Source organism: Eutrema salsugineum, unplaced genomic scaffold, assembly GCF_000478725.1.
Source record: "Eutrema salsugineum unplaced genomic scaffold, Eutsalg1_0 scaffold_2, whole genome shotgun sequence".
NCBI classification, from domain to species: domain Eukaryota; kingdom Viridiplantae; phylum Streptophyta; class Magnoliopsida; order Brassicales; family Brassicaceae; genus Eutrema; species Eutrema salsugineum.
In genome coordinates this window covers 4751650-4765556 of record NW_006256829.1, presented here as the reverse complement: position 1 = coordinate 4765556, position 13907 = coordinate 4751650, and the positions used below count along the sequence as shown (strand labels likewise).

Below are 13907 nucleotides of genomic sequence, written 5' to 3'. Positions count from 1 at the left end.
AATTCGGATTTCGAAGTTTTTGGTTCAATACTATTTCGAGCAAAAATGTCAATCTGATTTAAACTTAGTGTTCATCATCGGCCGGCCGTGTCTAATGGAGCCATCTCCACGCAACACAAAAACGTCGTCGTTTTCACACTCCACAATCCCGGTGGATTCCAGCGGCAGAGCAACTGTTTTCCGGCCATTCTCTCTCTCCTCGCCTCATTCACGCGCCTTTCACCTGGCGTGGCTCTCACTCTTCTCCTGCTTCTTCTCCACCTTCTCTATCCCTCCTCTCGTCCCCGTCATCTCCTCCGACCTCCGCTTCTCTGATTCCACCGTATCCGCCGCCGGGATCGCGTCCTTCGCCGGCTCTATCTTCTCCCGTCTCGCCATGGGTCCACTCTGTGATCTCACCGGACCACGGACTTCCTCGGCGATCCTCTCTTTCCTCACCGCTCCCGCCATCCTCTCCACCGCACTAGTCTCCTCTCCGACTTCATTCATCCTCGTCCGTTTCTTCGTCGGCTTCTCGCTCGCCAATTTCGTCGCTAATCAGTACTGGATGTCCTCCATGTTCTCCGGTAACGTCGTTGGTCTCGCTAACGGCGTCTCAGCTGGTTGGGCTAACGTCGGCGCCGGTATCTCTCAGCTCCTTATGCCTCTTCTCTACTCTGCCATCGCCGGATTCCTCCCACCCGCCATCGCCTGGCGATTCTGTTTCGTCTTTCCCGCCGTTTTCCAAGTGTTAACCGCCGTCCTCGTCCTCCTCTACGGCCAAGATACTCCCGGCGGTAATAGGAATCAAAATAAAATCAGAAATCCGAAAGAAGAACATTCCGATTTTCTCGAAATCCTTTTCGAAGGTCTTGGAAATTACAGAGCATGGATCATAGCTCTACTCTACGGATACTCGTTCGGTGTGGAGCTCACGACGGACAACATGATCGCCGGATATTTCTACGAGCGATTCGGCGTGAATCTCGAGGCGGCGGGAACTATCGCGGCGAGTTTCGCGATATCGAACATTGCGTCGCGACCGGCGGGAGGGATGGTTTCCGACGCGTTGGGGAAGAAATTCGGAATGAGAGGGAGGCTCTGGGGACTCTGGGTCGTGCAATCGACGGCTGGGTTGTTGTGCGTGTTACTCGGACGAGTCAACTCGCTATGGGTCTCAATCGCCGTCATGTGGGTCTTCTCTGTATTCGTTCAGGCTGCTTCTGGTCTCGTATTTGGCGTCGTTCCTTTCGTCTCCACCAGGTTTTATATTTTCGGTTTTCTGGTTTTTTTATCGGTTTGGCTTTATTGGTTTAACTGTTACCATTTCGGTTCAGCTCAAGAAATTGGTTTTATTTTTTATTGTTTTTATGGTGACAGATCTCTAGGAGTAGTGGCGGGAATGACGGGAAGCGGTGGCACTGTAGGTGCGGTGGTAACGCAGCTTTTGCTGTTTTCCGGAGATGGTGTTCGAAAGCAGAGAAGCATTTCACTTATGGGTTTAATGACTTTTGTTGTTTCTCTGTCTGTTACGCTTATATATTTTCCACGCTGGGGTGGGATATGTTGTGGTTCTTCAGAATCCGATGAATCTTCCCAGCCACTCCTTGTAGAAGACGACGACGACGACGATGAAGTGATTACTGGTAGACTACGTCCCGTTTGTTGATTCCGCATTTGAAGTACTAGGCGTTTGGCCAAATCAAAAGCGTATCGAAGTCAAATTCAAATTAAGACTTATCAAAGGTTTTACCACGTTCAAAAGCTTTCCTATAATTAGATGTAAGAAAGTTAATTTTTGTAAACTTATCCCATTATCCCTATAAATTGAAAATTTGAAAGTAGTCAACAGAAACTCACAATATTTTCTTTGAGTATTTCATATATTTAAACGCTTGCAATTGTAGAAGATTTTATACATGTAGTTGAATTTCTATTTGTTGTAACCAAGTTTATAGATATTGTAGCCGAATTTATATAATTTTAACTTTTAAGTGTGGTTTAGATATGCAAGAACTTAGTTTATGCATGTTGTAGTAGGATGCAATATATTATATATACATGCTATAATTGAATTAATTTATGCTGTATTGTAGATGTTATACTTGATACATGTTGTACTTGTGGTCGAATGACTACTCCTCTTTGTTACATATAAGTTTAAACATGATGTGATTGAATTTAAACACGAATTAATTACATAGGTTTATATATGCTATAAGAAAAGTTACGTTGTATATGTTGATGTTGTAGCCAAATTTTTACAAAAATATGTAGTCTGATTTATACATGTTGTAGCTAGGTTTTACGTGTGACACCTGGTAATTATCATTACATCGACGATATAAATAGCCAAATTTTCTGAATTTAGAGGTTCAGTTTTTCAGTTTTTTGTATTCATTCGTATTTATTATAAAAAATTAGTCTATAGAGGAATACATGCATCCCACAGAAGCGAATACAAACTCGTGTACGGATAAATAAAGACAAACACAATACCATAAAACTTACTAATCGTTTTTTTTTTCTTTCTGAATTTTATTTAAACTTATTATTTATGGGAAAAGGGAAATAAAGTACTTTATTAATTTGGAGGGTAGCAACTGAACCGGGCTTCAATTTTCACGTTGAAGTGTAGGCTTTACGATATCAAACAGGCCCACCTCACCAGCTCTACTCATTCACTCACTCACCTGTGTCTCTTTCTCACTCTCCAAGTCTCCTCCTGCTGAAAGGTCATCTTCTTCCACGTGATTTGTCTTCGCGATCACAAGTTTTTCGCTGTTGCTCTCCCTTGCTATCGACGCCATCTTCCTTGGAGTTCGCTTCAATCAACCGGTATGTGCCACTGTTTTTACTGCGAAATTTGAAGAAGATTCTCCCATGTTCGATCTGATTCGGCTCCAGAGATCAAGAGTTGAATTGTCTCGAAAAAGCTTGAGTTTAACCAAATACGAGCGAGCGAGAGAAAGAAAGAGAACGGGGGAGAGATTTGACGCTGCGTATACCGTCCGATTGACTATGTGAATCCTGTTTTTCGGAGTCGAATGGCGGGAAAATCTGCTTGAGCGCGATTTTACTGGGATCTAAATGAAGAGGAAGGCGTCGCAGCACAAGTTGCTGAACAGATGGAAGAGGAAAGTATTCGCCACGTTGATTTTTGCTTTCTGCTTGGGGAGTTTCGCATTTATCCAAGCTCGTTACAGTGGAATCACTGCGTCGCTGAAGCCTCGTCTCGATCAGAAACCACAGATTGCCTTCCTGTTCATTGCGCGGAACCGACTCCCCCTCGAGTCTGTCTGGGACGCATTCTTTATGGTATACACTTCTCCTTCTCTAATTGGGTTCAGAAACTATAGATTCGATTCTGGTCTTTGAAGATCAGATTACTCCACTGTCAGATGTGAAATCAATAGCTTCAGAGAACTGGCTAGCTAAGTCGTAGATTTTGGGGATCAAATTAACTGATTTCCCTAAGAATTGGGCATTTCGTCTTCTGTGTTTGATAACATTGACACTAAATTTAGATTACCGTCATTAGAGTTGCAAACATTTGGACGTTTTCTCGGTTGGAATGTGTCTTCGTAGCAATAAATTAGTGACGATGACCGCTTTTACTGATTTCCTATTAAAAACTGTTCAAAGCCATGTTGAAACACTGAGCTTGGTCCATAATAATATGCCCTTTGCAGGGTGAGGATGGAAAGTTCTCAATATTTGTTCACTCTAGACCTGGATTCATTCTTAGCGAGGCTACAACCCGATCTAAGTTCTTCTTGGATCGGCAAGTTAATGACAGTATACAGGTTCCTGCTATGAGAATGTATCAATTTACCAAATCATGAATTTTTCATTACCTGCATTTTCTTAAAGTCGTCTGATTTCACTTGCTAATTCCAGGTGGACTGGGGAGAAGCCACCATGATTGAAGCAGAACGTATATTACTCAGACATGCACTTAGAGATCCATTTAATCACCGCTTTGTTTTTCTTTCTGATAGGTGAGACTGATTTTGTAAATACCTTGTCCTATATGGATTGCAGTTAATAAATTGCCTAACTAAATTTCAGTTGTTTTGGTGTCTTCTCAGCTGCATACCTCTGTACAGTTTCAGCTACACGTATAACTACATCATGTCAACACCAACTAGTTTCGTTGATAGGTCAGTGCTGCCTATCTTTCAGATAGTACCTAAATACAGAATTTCATACTTTAGCTTAGTCAGTGAAAGGAAAGAAAGATATATGTTGGAAGTTTCAACAAATGAAAATTTTTGATTGCAGCTTTGCAGATACAAAAGATAGCCGTTATAATCCTAGAATGAGTCCCATAATTCCTGTTCATCACTGGAGAAAAGGATCACAGGTGAAGTTCCGATAATTACTAACATTATATGGATTCTCATTCTGAACATGTGCAGTTTTGCTGACGTGCTCTTTGCTTTTTTTCTTTATGCTATTAATTTCTCGTAGTGGGTCGTCCTGAATAGAAAACACGCAGAAATTGTGGTGAATGATACTATCGTCTTACCTATGTTTCAGCAGCATTGCAGGGTAAGTTTTTGAAAATTTCACTTAATTAGCAAACTTGGTAATACTGTACGAGTGGTCCTCTAATATGATACTTGTAAAGAGGGATATTTTATCAATATTCAAAAGAAAAAAGGTTTAGCTGGCAATGGCAATTTAGAACCACCGATTTTATAATTGGGTGTTATCGTGAGAGTTGCTTTGTTAGTGGTGTGGTCACTGTCTATTCACTCATAAACTTCTATTTGGATATGATCTTACAGAGGAAATCACTTCCAGAGTTTTGGCGAGATCGTCCTGTAGTAAGTTGCTTTTCCCTGGTCACATAATTAAATACCACGCCATATTAGCAGTTCAACCATTTCCTCCACGCAAGTCGGGTTTGATCATTGACTAGGCCCCTGTGAGGTAAACTATTCTAGTCTTGTTCTTTAGCCAGCTGAAGGTTGGAAGGAACACAACTGTATACCTGATGAGCACTACGTTCAGACATTGCTATCTGTAAGATTAATTTTTGATCCAACCATATGCAGAGTTGTTTAGAACAGAATTATGCAATTAATCAAATTTGGTAATGCATCTTAAATTTCAGCAAAAGGGTGTTGATAGCGAACTCACACGACGGTCACTGACACACTCAGCTTGGGACCTTTCATCCTCTAAAAGTAACGAACGTCGTGGATGGCATCCTATGACTTACAAGTTTTCCGATGCTACTCCTCATCTTATTAAGTCCATTAAGGTACACATCCTATCACTTGTCGGACCAAAAGAAAAATGTGGGATTCAGATAAGTGGGCCATTTGGATTTTGGGTATTTCGGTTTTGTGAAAATTTAATTTGGTATGACCAATTCTTTTCCAGTACAATATGTATGATCTATGGTACAGACTTAAGACAGAAATAGGAATCTCTAACCAACCACATTGATTCATAGGGTATCGACAATATCAACTACGAGACCGAATACCGGCGAGAATGGTGTAGCAGTAATGGGAAACCGTCACCGTGCTTCCTCTTCGCCAGGAAGTTCACTCGTCCCGCTGCTCTCCGCCTCCTTCGTGAGGTTAGCTTTTCTTTCACAAGTTACAATAGTCTCTGAAACATAAGAAATAACATTACAGCATTTGATGAACTCATTATTGGTTTCTTTCTTCATGTGCTCCTTTGGCAGTCTATCTTGTTGAGGGATAAAGAGCAAGACAGTTAAATAGAATCAATCAGCATTCAAAAGCATATAGTATACTGTACGTAAGAGTTATTATGTTTGGTGTTTTGTGATTTGTAATAGTATCGTATCGAAATTACACGTACAAACTTTACCATATGGTGAATGGATGAATAAATAAAGCCACCGGCGTTGATAAAGATGGGCGGTAGAGAAAGAGCTCAGCAGGGGTGACCTGAGAACACATGAAAAGAGAGATTGTAATCATGACATGGCATCATTACAGCCGTTGATTGCGCATGTGTTCTCATGTCTACCCTGTCGAGTTCCACTACCTTTAAGATATTTTTCGCTCTTTTAAACCAGTGATAAGGATTTTTATAATTTGAGTTTCGATTTCCTCTAAAACTGCTGGGAACTTTATATACACACATTATGAAGGGATTGGGTAGTACACAATAATATCATAACAATTGTACTACAAAGCGCCAATCTTTTGTTACATTTATTTACGTTTTGTATAGTACATATAAAACAAGAGACTTGTGTACTGAAAAAGTTTATCAAAGAAGAGAAAAGAAAATCAACATTGTACTTCTCTGAAACTGGAAGTACGACGGCAGAGTTTTGTACGAGCATTTTTTCCGAAGATTTTAGTACTACTAAATCATTTCAATCGTAGTCCCTGTATTCTAAATTTAGATAAAAGTGACCTCACAACTACAAAAAGTGGGAAAAAGTAACGAAAGCACATATAATTATAATGACTTGCGTTAAGACTGGGCGATATTGACGAAGAGGCGAATGCAGTAGTTTTTAGTCCCACATCGTAACTATACAGTCAAGACAACGAGAACTCGACATACATAATATGGAGAGAGCCTATGACTGAGAACTCACGGAGCCGTGCGATAAGCACAATAGCGAACTATTCTTTCGCCTTTTACTAAAGAATACCGTGCGCTTGTCGTACTAATCGGCATACGCCTATTTTTGGAGGGTTGTCTCTTCTAGAGATCAACTCTATCAATTAACTAGCTCGAAATTTTTGTTCTGTTACTACCCGGAATTCCTATTACAAGAAGACATATAAATGGACAGCGTTTAAGTTCAAGGCTTAAAGCTACACGAAGCTTCACATTTAAACCAACCAAAAAAACCTAAACGAATCTTTAGCTGAGTAAAAGTGTTAGTTTATTAGTCCCACATCGGAAGAGTATTTGCAAAACAAAGTCAAAGTTTTGCTTTAAAAAGGAACACCAACCTCTAAACAATTCATACCTTTCTCGGCCTTTTGGCTAAGATCAAGTGTAGTATCTGTTCTTATCAGTTTAATATCTGATATGTGGATCATCGATTCACACGATATTAACTCAATTTATTAAGGGTGTGAGCCATCAAAATAGCTTGCTATTTGTGCTCACGTTTGTCGCTCATGCGTTGCACTATTGCAAGGGCTTGGCATAACCCACCAATCACAGTTTAAAAACGGTTTCTAATCAACATTGTTATGATTCAATCTATGTGTTTATGACAATTTCACTCTTACTCGCCATTGTAGTAAAGTCTCTGGTCGTTTCTTCTTTTGTTTCCACATGGAGTTGTGTCTGATGAAGCCACCGTTAATTTGGAGACGAAGTAGATAATAATGGACCTATTAAAATCGCCAGGCCCAATGGGCATTACATAAAAATGCTGACCGATATAAAATGGCGTCGTTTGTAACATTAATACTGCGTCGTTTGTAATACTCAACAAATGGCGTCGTTTAGATACCCGCGAAACCCACAAAACTCTGACTAGAGTATTCGTTCTCTCTTGCTCTCTCGCCTCTCTCTTTCTCGGAAAATTCTCGGTGCTACACTGTTTGTTCATCTGGACGATGTCGTTGACGGAGCTAGACGACGGACTAGTTCGCAGGATGGCCATCGGAGCAGTCTTCTCTGATTTCGTACGAACTATTTTTTTCTCTTTTCTTTTCGTGTTCCTACGATTTCTAATAACCCTGATTAACTTATCCAAACTCCAGTTTCTGAGATTAATCCGTCGAATTTCATTGTTGGATTTCCAGGGAGGGAAGATACGTTCGATGGGTTTCCATAGGACTGATGATCTACTGGTAACATCCAGCGAGGATGATTCACTTCGCCTCTTCGATATCGCCAACGCTAAGTCAGTTTCTTCCTCCCTTTTAGGTTTTCCTCATAAAGAAACTAATCTACTTAGGGAAATTTCTGGATTATTATGAGATGGATATGATTTCATAGATTAGTTGAATTTCCTTGGATGCAACAATTTGTATGTAGAAGACTGTGACTGTTCAATTTCAATCTGATAGTTTGTTCCGGTGTTTGTTATGACGTAGACAGCTCAAGATTACATACCATAAGAAGCATGGTACCGATCGTGTGTGCTTTACCCATCATCCCAGCTCTCTTATTTGCTCTTCTCTATACAATTTGGAGTCCACTGGAGGTGAGTCGTTCTTTTCTCTTGCTTGAGGTTGGATAATTAATAATGTTGGATAAAACTCACTTGAATACTTTTTCTTGTACCAGAATCCTTGAGATATCTCTCAATGTATGATAATCGGATCCTTCGCTACTTTAAAGGGCACAAAGACAGGTATCATATAACCTCTGAATTTGGTGACCTGCTTATACTAGTACTGTGTACATTGATGGAAAATATTCTTCTGCTGCAGGGTTGTATCGCTTTGTATGTCGCCTATAAATGATAGCTTCATGTCTGGTTCTCTCGACAAAAGTGTCAGACTCTGGGATCTTCGTGTAAATGCCTGCCAGGTTGGTTTCCAGTTTCTCAAAGTGTGAGAATTCCATATGGAATAAGTCTGAATATGGTAGAATTTTTGGAACAGAGTTTGCTCGATTTAGGCTCTCTTAAAAGCCTTGTAAATGCTTTTATGCTTACCCTTTTAGTCTATAGGGAATTCTACATCTACGTGGTAGACCTGCAGTAGCGTATGACCAACAAGGATTGGTGTTTGCAATTGCAATGGAAGGAGGTGCTGTTAAATTATTTGATTCCCGGTGTTATGACAAGGTTAGCTACTTAGTGTGATTCACACAGCCTTACACATGAATGCTCTTTGTAGCTCTAACTTGTAAACCCATCTGATCTCTTCTTTAGGGTCCCTTTGATACATTTCTGGTGGGTGGGGATACTGCTGAGGTTAACGATATAAAGTTCAGCAGTGATGGAAAATCCATGCTCCTAACAACCACAAATAACAATATTTACGTTCTCGATGCATATCATGGAGAGAAGGTAATCATATTTTGTATCTTTCTCTTGAAGAAGACAGAACATTAGGTTGGGTTGGTAATAATTGTTATGATTTTTTTTTTTTTTTTGCAGAAATGTGGATTTAGTCTGGAGCCGCCTTCACAGGGTACATCCATAGAAGCCACCTTCACACCAGATGGCAAGTACGTTCTTTCAGGTAATACGGACATCATACACCTCTCCGAATAATGCAAGATCATCTTTTTATCATGACTCATTTACACAACATCCAAATCTAACAAGCTTAACTCCAAATTATGAAACTACTCAACCAAAATAGATAAACTTAAGAGCTCACAGTTAGTGTTTTTATATATTCGATGACAGGTTCAGGAGATGGAACCTTGCATGCGTGGAACGTTGAGAACCCATCTGAGGTAAATGCGGAACAACCAAACACCACTAAGATTTGTACATACACCAGTTGGACAACGATTCACTTTACAAAGATGATGAATTATTCAGAAAGTTGTAGCTACTGTTTTTTCCTTATGATTGGCACAGTATCTGAATTTTGTCTGATAAAAGCAGGTGGCGAGGTGGGAGAACAACATAGGAGTAGTGTCGTGTCTGAAATGGGCACCTCGTAGGGCAATGTTCGTTGCTGCCTCGACGGTTCTCACTTTCTGGATCCCCAACGACGGTGAGACACCTGCCCCCGCCGATCCTCCTGCCGACTAACAAGTAACAACGCAAACAAACAACCATGATTTGAATCAAACGGACTTTAGACAACATTATTAGATGCGGACGCATTCCAACCTCCTCCTTAGTGACGACCGCATTGTTTCCATTTCGCATTGTTTCCATTTTATGCACTTGTGTATTATGGTTTTGATTTTGACAATTAAAATTATATTGAAGCAGGAGTAATTTATTTCAGAAAACATATTGACGATCTCTTAGATTTTTGTTTTTGTTTTCGTCGGATCTCTTAGATTTATGATTTATGTTACAATATCCTCAATATATATATTACTTTTTTTTTGCTTTTTTTCAAGAATGCGCATACTTATATTATTGACGCGGGAAAAAAGGGTAGAAAGACAGAAATTGGTTGAATGCGCCGAGCAAAATTATTGACATACAATTAAATACTGTTATTTTCAACCAAAATGCATTTTATTTAGAGGTTGACAATGAACTTTATACTCGATGAATTTCGGTTCGGTTCGGTTCACTTCAGGTTCTTCCCACTTTGTTTTGGAGACAATGAAACAATTGGGCCTTGAAACCCGGAATAAACAAGATGAGGAGTCAACTGGCCCTGAGAAGCCCATTATATAGTCGTCTTGCACCCGACCTAATTATTTGGTTTTGCCTAAAACCCTAATTCTTTCTTTTCCGTTCTCCACTCCATCTCTCCCTCCTCTTTTGTGGCGTTTCACCATGCCGAAGCATTACAGGCCAGCGGTGAGTGTTTCTATTGGATTGAAGCTGTATTGTTCTGATAGTTCGTTGATTTAGAGCTATTTTGAACCAGTTTCGTTTTCCTGTCTTTTCTTGAGAATCTTGTTAGCTGATTGTTTTTCTTAAAATATTTTGTTGCTGTTCTTCTTTTGCAGGGAAAAAAGAAGGAAGGAAATGCCGCTAGGTATATGACCAGGTCGCAAGCACTCAAATCTCTTCAAGTTAACTTAAGTCTATTCAGGTTCACTCTCTTACTCAAATCTCCTTATATTTTGGCATTGGTAGCTCTTGTGTTAATGTTTCTGTTAACAATTTAACTAGGGGTTTTATTAATAAGTTGCTTATATGTTTCAATAATTCACTTAATTTATCATCAATCTGTATATTGGATAAAAAACACATTCAACATGTATCCCAGATATTATATTTTTCAATAGGTGACTTATCTGTTATCTTGTTTTTTGGTTTTGTTTCGATACATTTTCATGACTGCTCAATTGTACCTACCGATTTGGGCATTTCAGGAGACTATGTATTGTCAAAGGAGTATTTCCGCGAGAACCGAAGAAGAAGGTGAAGGGAAACCATCACACTTACTACCATGTGAAGGACATTTCTTTCCTTCAGCATGAGCCACTTCTTGAGAAGTTCAGAGAAATAAGAACATACCAAAAGAAGGTATTAAAAGCCAAGGCCAAGAAAAACGAGGAGCTTGCACGTCTTCTGCTTACTCGCCAACCCACTTACAAGCTAGATAGATTGATCCGTGAAAGGTTTGCTGCAGAAAAATTGAATCTATAGTTGTGTCTGCACATCCACTAGTTTAGACAATTCACACCCAATTCTGTTTGTGTTCTGATCATCATAGGTATCCCACATTCATTGATGCGCTACGCGACTTGGATGACTGTCTTACGATGGTTCATCTTTTTGCGGTGTTACCTGCTTCAGACAGGGAAAATCTTGAAGTTAAACGAGTTCACAACTGTAGAAGGTCAGAATCTTATATGTTCACTTATACGTCCCTTGTCTCTTTACTTATCGGCAGCTTCCCTTAGTCTCATATCCATAAGCTTACCTTTTGTGAATCAGATTGAGCCATGAATGGCAAGCTTACATTTCTCGTACTCATGCATTACGAAAAGTGTTTGTGTCTGTCAAGGGTATATATTATCAGGTATTGTGTTATTCTATCTATCTTGAAAGTTTATTATGGAATTTGTCGATTACTTCCTCATTGGTGAAAATTTCCTGATTATCTTAATAGGCTGAACTAGAAGGTCAAAAGATCACTTGGTTGACCCCTCATGCAATACAACAAGTCTTTACGAATGATGTTGACTTTAGTGTCCTGCTAACCTTCTTAGAGTTTTATGAGGTGAGAACTCCTAATATCTTTTTCCCCTGTCATTTGGGAACTTATAAATTCATTATTTAGGATGAACTGATTGAGTCTAAATTGAAGTGTGGACTTATGCTGACAAAAATTATTCATCTTTTGATGCAGACGCTTCTTGCCTTTATAAACTTTAAGCTTTACCATTCTCTGAATGTGAAGTATCCGCCAATCCTTGATTCTCGGTTGGAGGCTTTGGCAGCAGGTATGTTGTCCGCTTTCAGTCAGCTATGATTTTCCTTATAATGTGGGATCTGTTTCTTTGATTAACATTTGGATATGTCTTCAATGTTGCAGATCTCTATGCTTTGTCGAGATACATAGATGCTAGCTCCAGAGGCATGACTGTGGAACCTAAAAGTGATGCTTCATCTAGCTCACAGTCAAACGACCGTGAAGAGTCTGAACTGAGACTTGCACAACTTCAGCACCAGCTGCCTTCGAGTGAGCCTGGGGCATTGATGCATATCGTTGCAGATAACAATAAAGAGGTTGAAGAGGATGAAGAAACAAGAGTGTGCAAGTCACTCTTCAAGGATCTGAAGTTTTTCTTAAGCCGTGAGGTATGGGGGTCAAAAACGACTACATGAAAACAATTTTAAAAATAGAGTAGGCACCTAAGAATGGTGTTTAATCCTAACCAGTGACTGAGAAGATAATCAAAATATTTCATGACTGGGGCTTGGCTCTTTTTTAAGAAAATCGTATTCTTATTTAGGTTCCAAGAGAGTCCCTTCTTTTTGTACTTCCTGCTTTTGGTGGGATGGTGTCTTGGGAAGGAGAAGGTGCACCTTTCAAGGAGGATGATGAGAGTATCACACATCACGTAAGCCGCTTAGCTTGTTGTTTAACATTGTCTCCCAAAAGTGTAGATAGAGAGATCTCAATAACACCCATTCTATTTTGTAGATCATTGATAAGCCAAGCGCGGGTCATATGTATCTGTCAAGGGAATATGTTCAACCACAGTGGATCTATGACTGCGTGAATGCTCGCATTATCTTGCCAACTGAAAAGTATATGGTCGGAAGGTAACACATTCATAACCGTTGCGTATTTCCTCTTAACTACCATTTTTGCTCATATTTCTCAGCTGTTTATACATTCGTTGTGTGCTCTTTATTACAAGCAGCATTCCACCGCCGCACTTGTCACCATTTGTGGACAATGAAGCAGAAGGATATGTTCCTGATTATGCTGAAACTATTAAGAGGCTACAAGCAGCAGCCAGAAACGATGTTCTTCCGTTGCCAGGTGTTGGGAAAGAGGATCTTGAAGATCCTCAAAACTTACTATACGCTGGTGTTATGAGCCGTGCTGAGGAAGCTGAAGCTGCTAGAAACAAGAAGAAGGTTTGATTTCTATCTAGATATATGAATAATATGACTCAAGCCTGCTAAAGTTTTGTATGTGTTGATAAATTTGAGTTATGTGGGCTATCTTACGTTAGATGGCGGAGCTGGAGAAGCAGTACCATGAGGAACTGAAGATGGAACTGAGGGGAAGTGCAGTTGATGTAGCGCCTGTGGTGGAAGAAGTAGGCGAGGGTGAAGAATCAGTTCCTGATGCAGCTAATACGCAAACTGCTCAAGATACCTCTGATATGCCCACACTGCTGATGTCCCGTAAGAAGAGGAAGCTCTACGAAGCCATGAAGGTATGATTTACGTTGACCACTCATTGTTTTGGTTGATCATTTCATGAATCCTGGGGTTTAAAAGCTGCAGAATCATAACTGTTTCTTTGGTGAAAATTTCTGCAGAAAGGACAGAAAAAGAAGAGTGAAGCTGTTGAAGCACTCGAGCAGCGCAAGAAAAGACTGAATGCTGGTCAACAATAACTTGATTGTTTTTGTTTACATTTCTATTTTGCTCAGGCTATTTCTTAAGTTATGTATCATTAGTCGTTCGCTTCATGTACTGCCAAATTTTAAAAAGTTTTGTTTTTGGTTATTATTATTATACGTCAAACTTCATAAATTTCGATAGCAAGCAGGATCATCTCTCTCGAAAGTTTCATAGCCAGTTGAATTTTTAATCTCTACTTTCATTTTGTATAAATAAGTTTTTTCGTGAAGACAAAAACGCATTATAACATAGAAATTTAAAGAACATTGTA

The 13907-nt window shown here is 39.7% G+C and overlaps 5 protein-coding genes and 2 non-coding genes across 8 annotated transcripts; 6 read left to right on the top strand and 1 right to left on the bottom strand.

Annotated features, from left to right (window-relative positions):
• Position 1: 1 nt before the first annotated feature.
• Positions 2 to 1869, top strand: LOC18017708 (high affinity nitrate transporter 2.7). Its single transcript, XM_006399906.2, has 2 exons — positions 2 to 1242; positions 1360 to 1869. The coding sequence occupies exons 1-2, from the start codon at positions 95 to 97 to the stop codon at positions 1646 to 1648; spliced, it is 1437 nt and encodes a 478-aa protein (XP_006399969.1). The 5' UTR covers positions 2 to 94; the 3' UTR covers positions 1649 to 1869.
• On the bottom strand, positions 1710 to 2896 carry LOC112086768. The gene is given in 3 exon segments (XM_024156486.1): positions 1710 to 1749; positions 2673 to 2705; positions 2707 to 2896. Coding segments are annotated over 3 exon segments (156 nt in total). The 5' UTR covers positions 2790 to 2896.
• Positions 2703 to 5871, top strand: LOC18017707. The gene is made up of 11 exons (XM_006399905.2): positions 2703 to 3297; positions 3672 to 3785; positions 3880 to 3980; positions 4071 to 4142; positions 4264 to 4345; positions 4453 to 4533; positions 4773 to 4811; positions 4945 to 5010; positions 5102 to 5251; positions 5447 to 5575; positions 5684 to 5871. Exons 1-11 carry the CDS (start codon positions 3070 to 3072, stop codon positions 5717 to 5719), a joined length of 1098 nt encoding a protein of 365 aa, XP_006399968.1. The 5' UTR covers positions 2703 to 3069; the 3' UTR covers positions 5720 to 5871.
• A 708-nt stretch (positions 5872 to 6579) lies between these two features.
• Positions 6580 to 6697, top strand: LOC112086989. The gene has a single exon (XR_002899838.1). It is a non-coding gene; the product is annotated as a U5 spliceosomal RNA (small nuclear RNA).
• A 257-nt stretch (positions 6698 to 6954) lies between these two features.
• Positions 6955 to 7149, top strand: LOC112087013. Its single transcript, XR_002899861.1, has one exon. It is a non-coding gene; the product is annotated as a U2 spliceosomal RNA (small nuclear RNA).
• Positions 7150 to 7435: 286 nt separating this feature from the next.
• On the top strand, positions 7436 to 9870 carry LOC18017229 (protein ANTHESIS POMOTING FACTOR 1). Of its 2 annotated transcripts, none has more exons than XM_006399902.2 (10): positions 7436 to 7628; positions 7749 to 7849; positions 8043 to 8152; positions 8236 to 8302; positions 8382 to 8481; positions 8624 to 8740; positions 8828 to 8965; positions 9056 to 9140; positions 9311 to 9360; positions 9515 to 9870. In XM_006399902.2, the coding sequence occupies exons 1-10, from the start codon at positions 7560 to 7562 to the stop codon at positions 9662 to 9664; spliced, it is 987 nt and encodes a 328-aa protein (XP_006399965.1). In that variant the 5' UTR covers positions 7436 to 7559; the 3' UTR covers positions 9665 to 9870. The 2 variants fall into 2 exon arrangements, with proteins under 2 accessions (XP_006399965.1, XP_024011955.1); XM_024156187.1 differs by having other exon boundaries at positions 9512 to 9870.
• A 428-nt stretch (positions 9871 to 10298) lies between these two features.
• On the top strand, positions 10299 to 13872 carry LOC18017228 (pescadillo homolog). Its single transcript, XM_006399901.2, has 13 exons — positions 10299 to 10396; positions 10549 to 10634; positions 10918 to 11166; positions 11262 to 11387; positions 11486 to 11570; positions 11661 to 11771; positions 11901 to 11994; positions 12087 to 12352; positions 12508 to 12615; positions 12699 to 12820; positions 12922 to 13141; positions 13240 to 13446; positions 13552 to 13872. The coding sequence occupies exons 1-13, from the start codon at positions 10373 to 10375 to the stop codon at positions 13627 to 13629; spliced, it is 1776 nt and encodes a 591-aa protein (XP_006399964.1). The 5' UTR covers positions 10299 to 10372; the 3' UTR covers positions 13630 to 13872.
• The last annotated feature ends 35 nt before the right edge of the window (positions 13873 to 13907 follow it).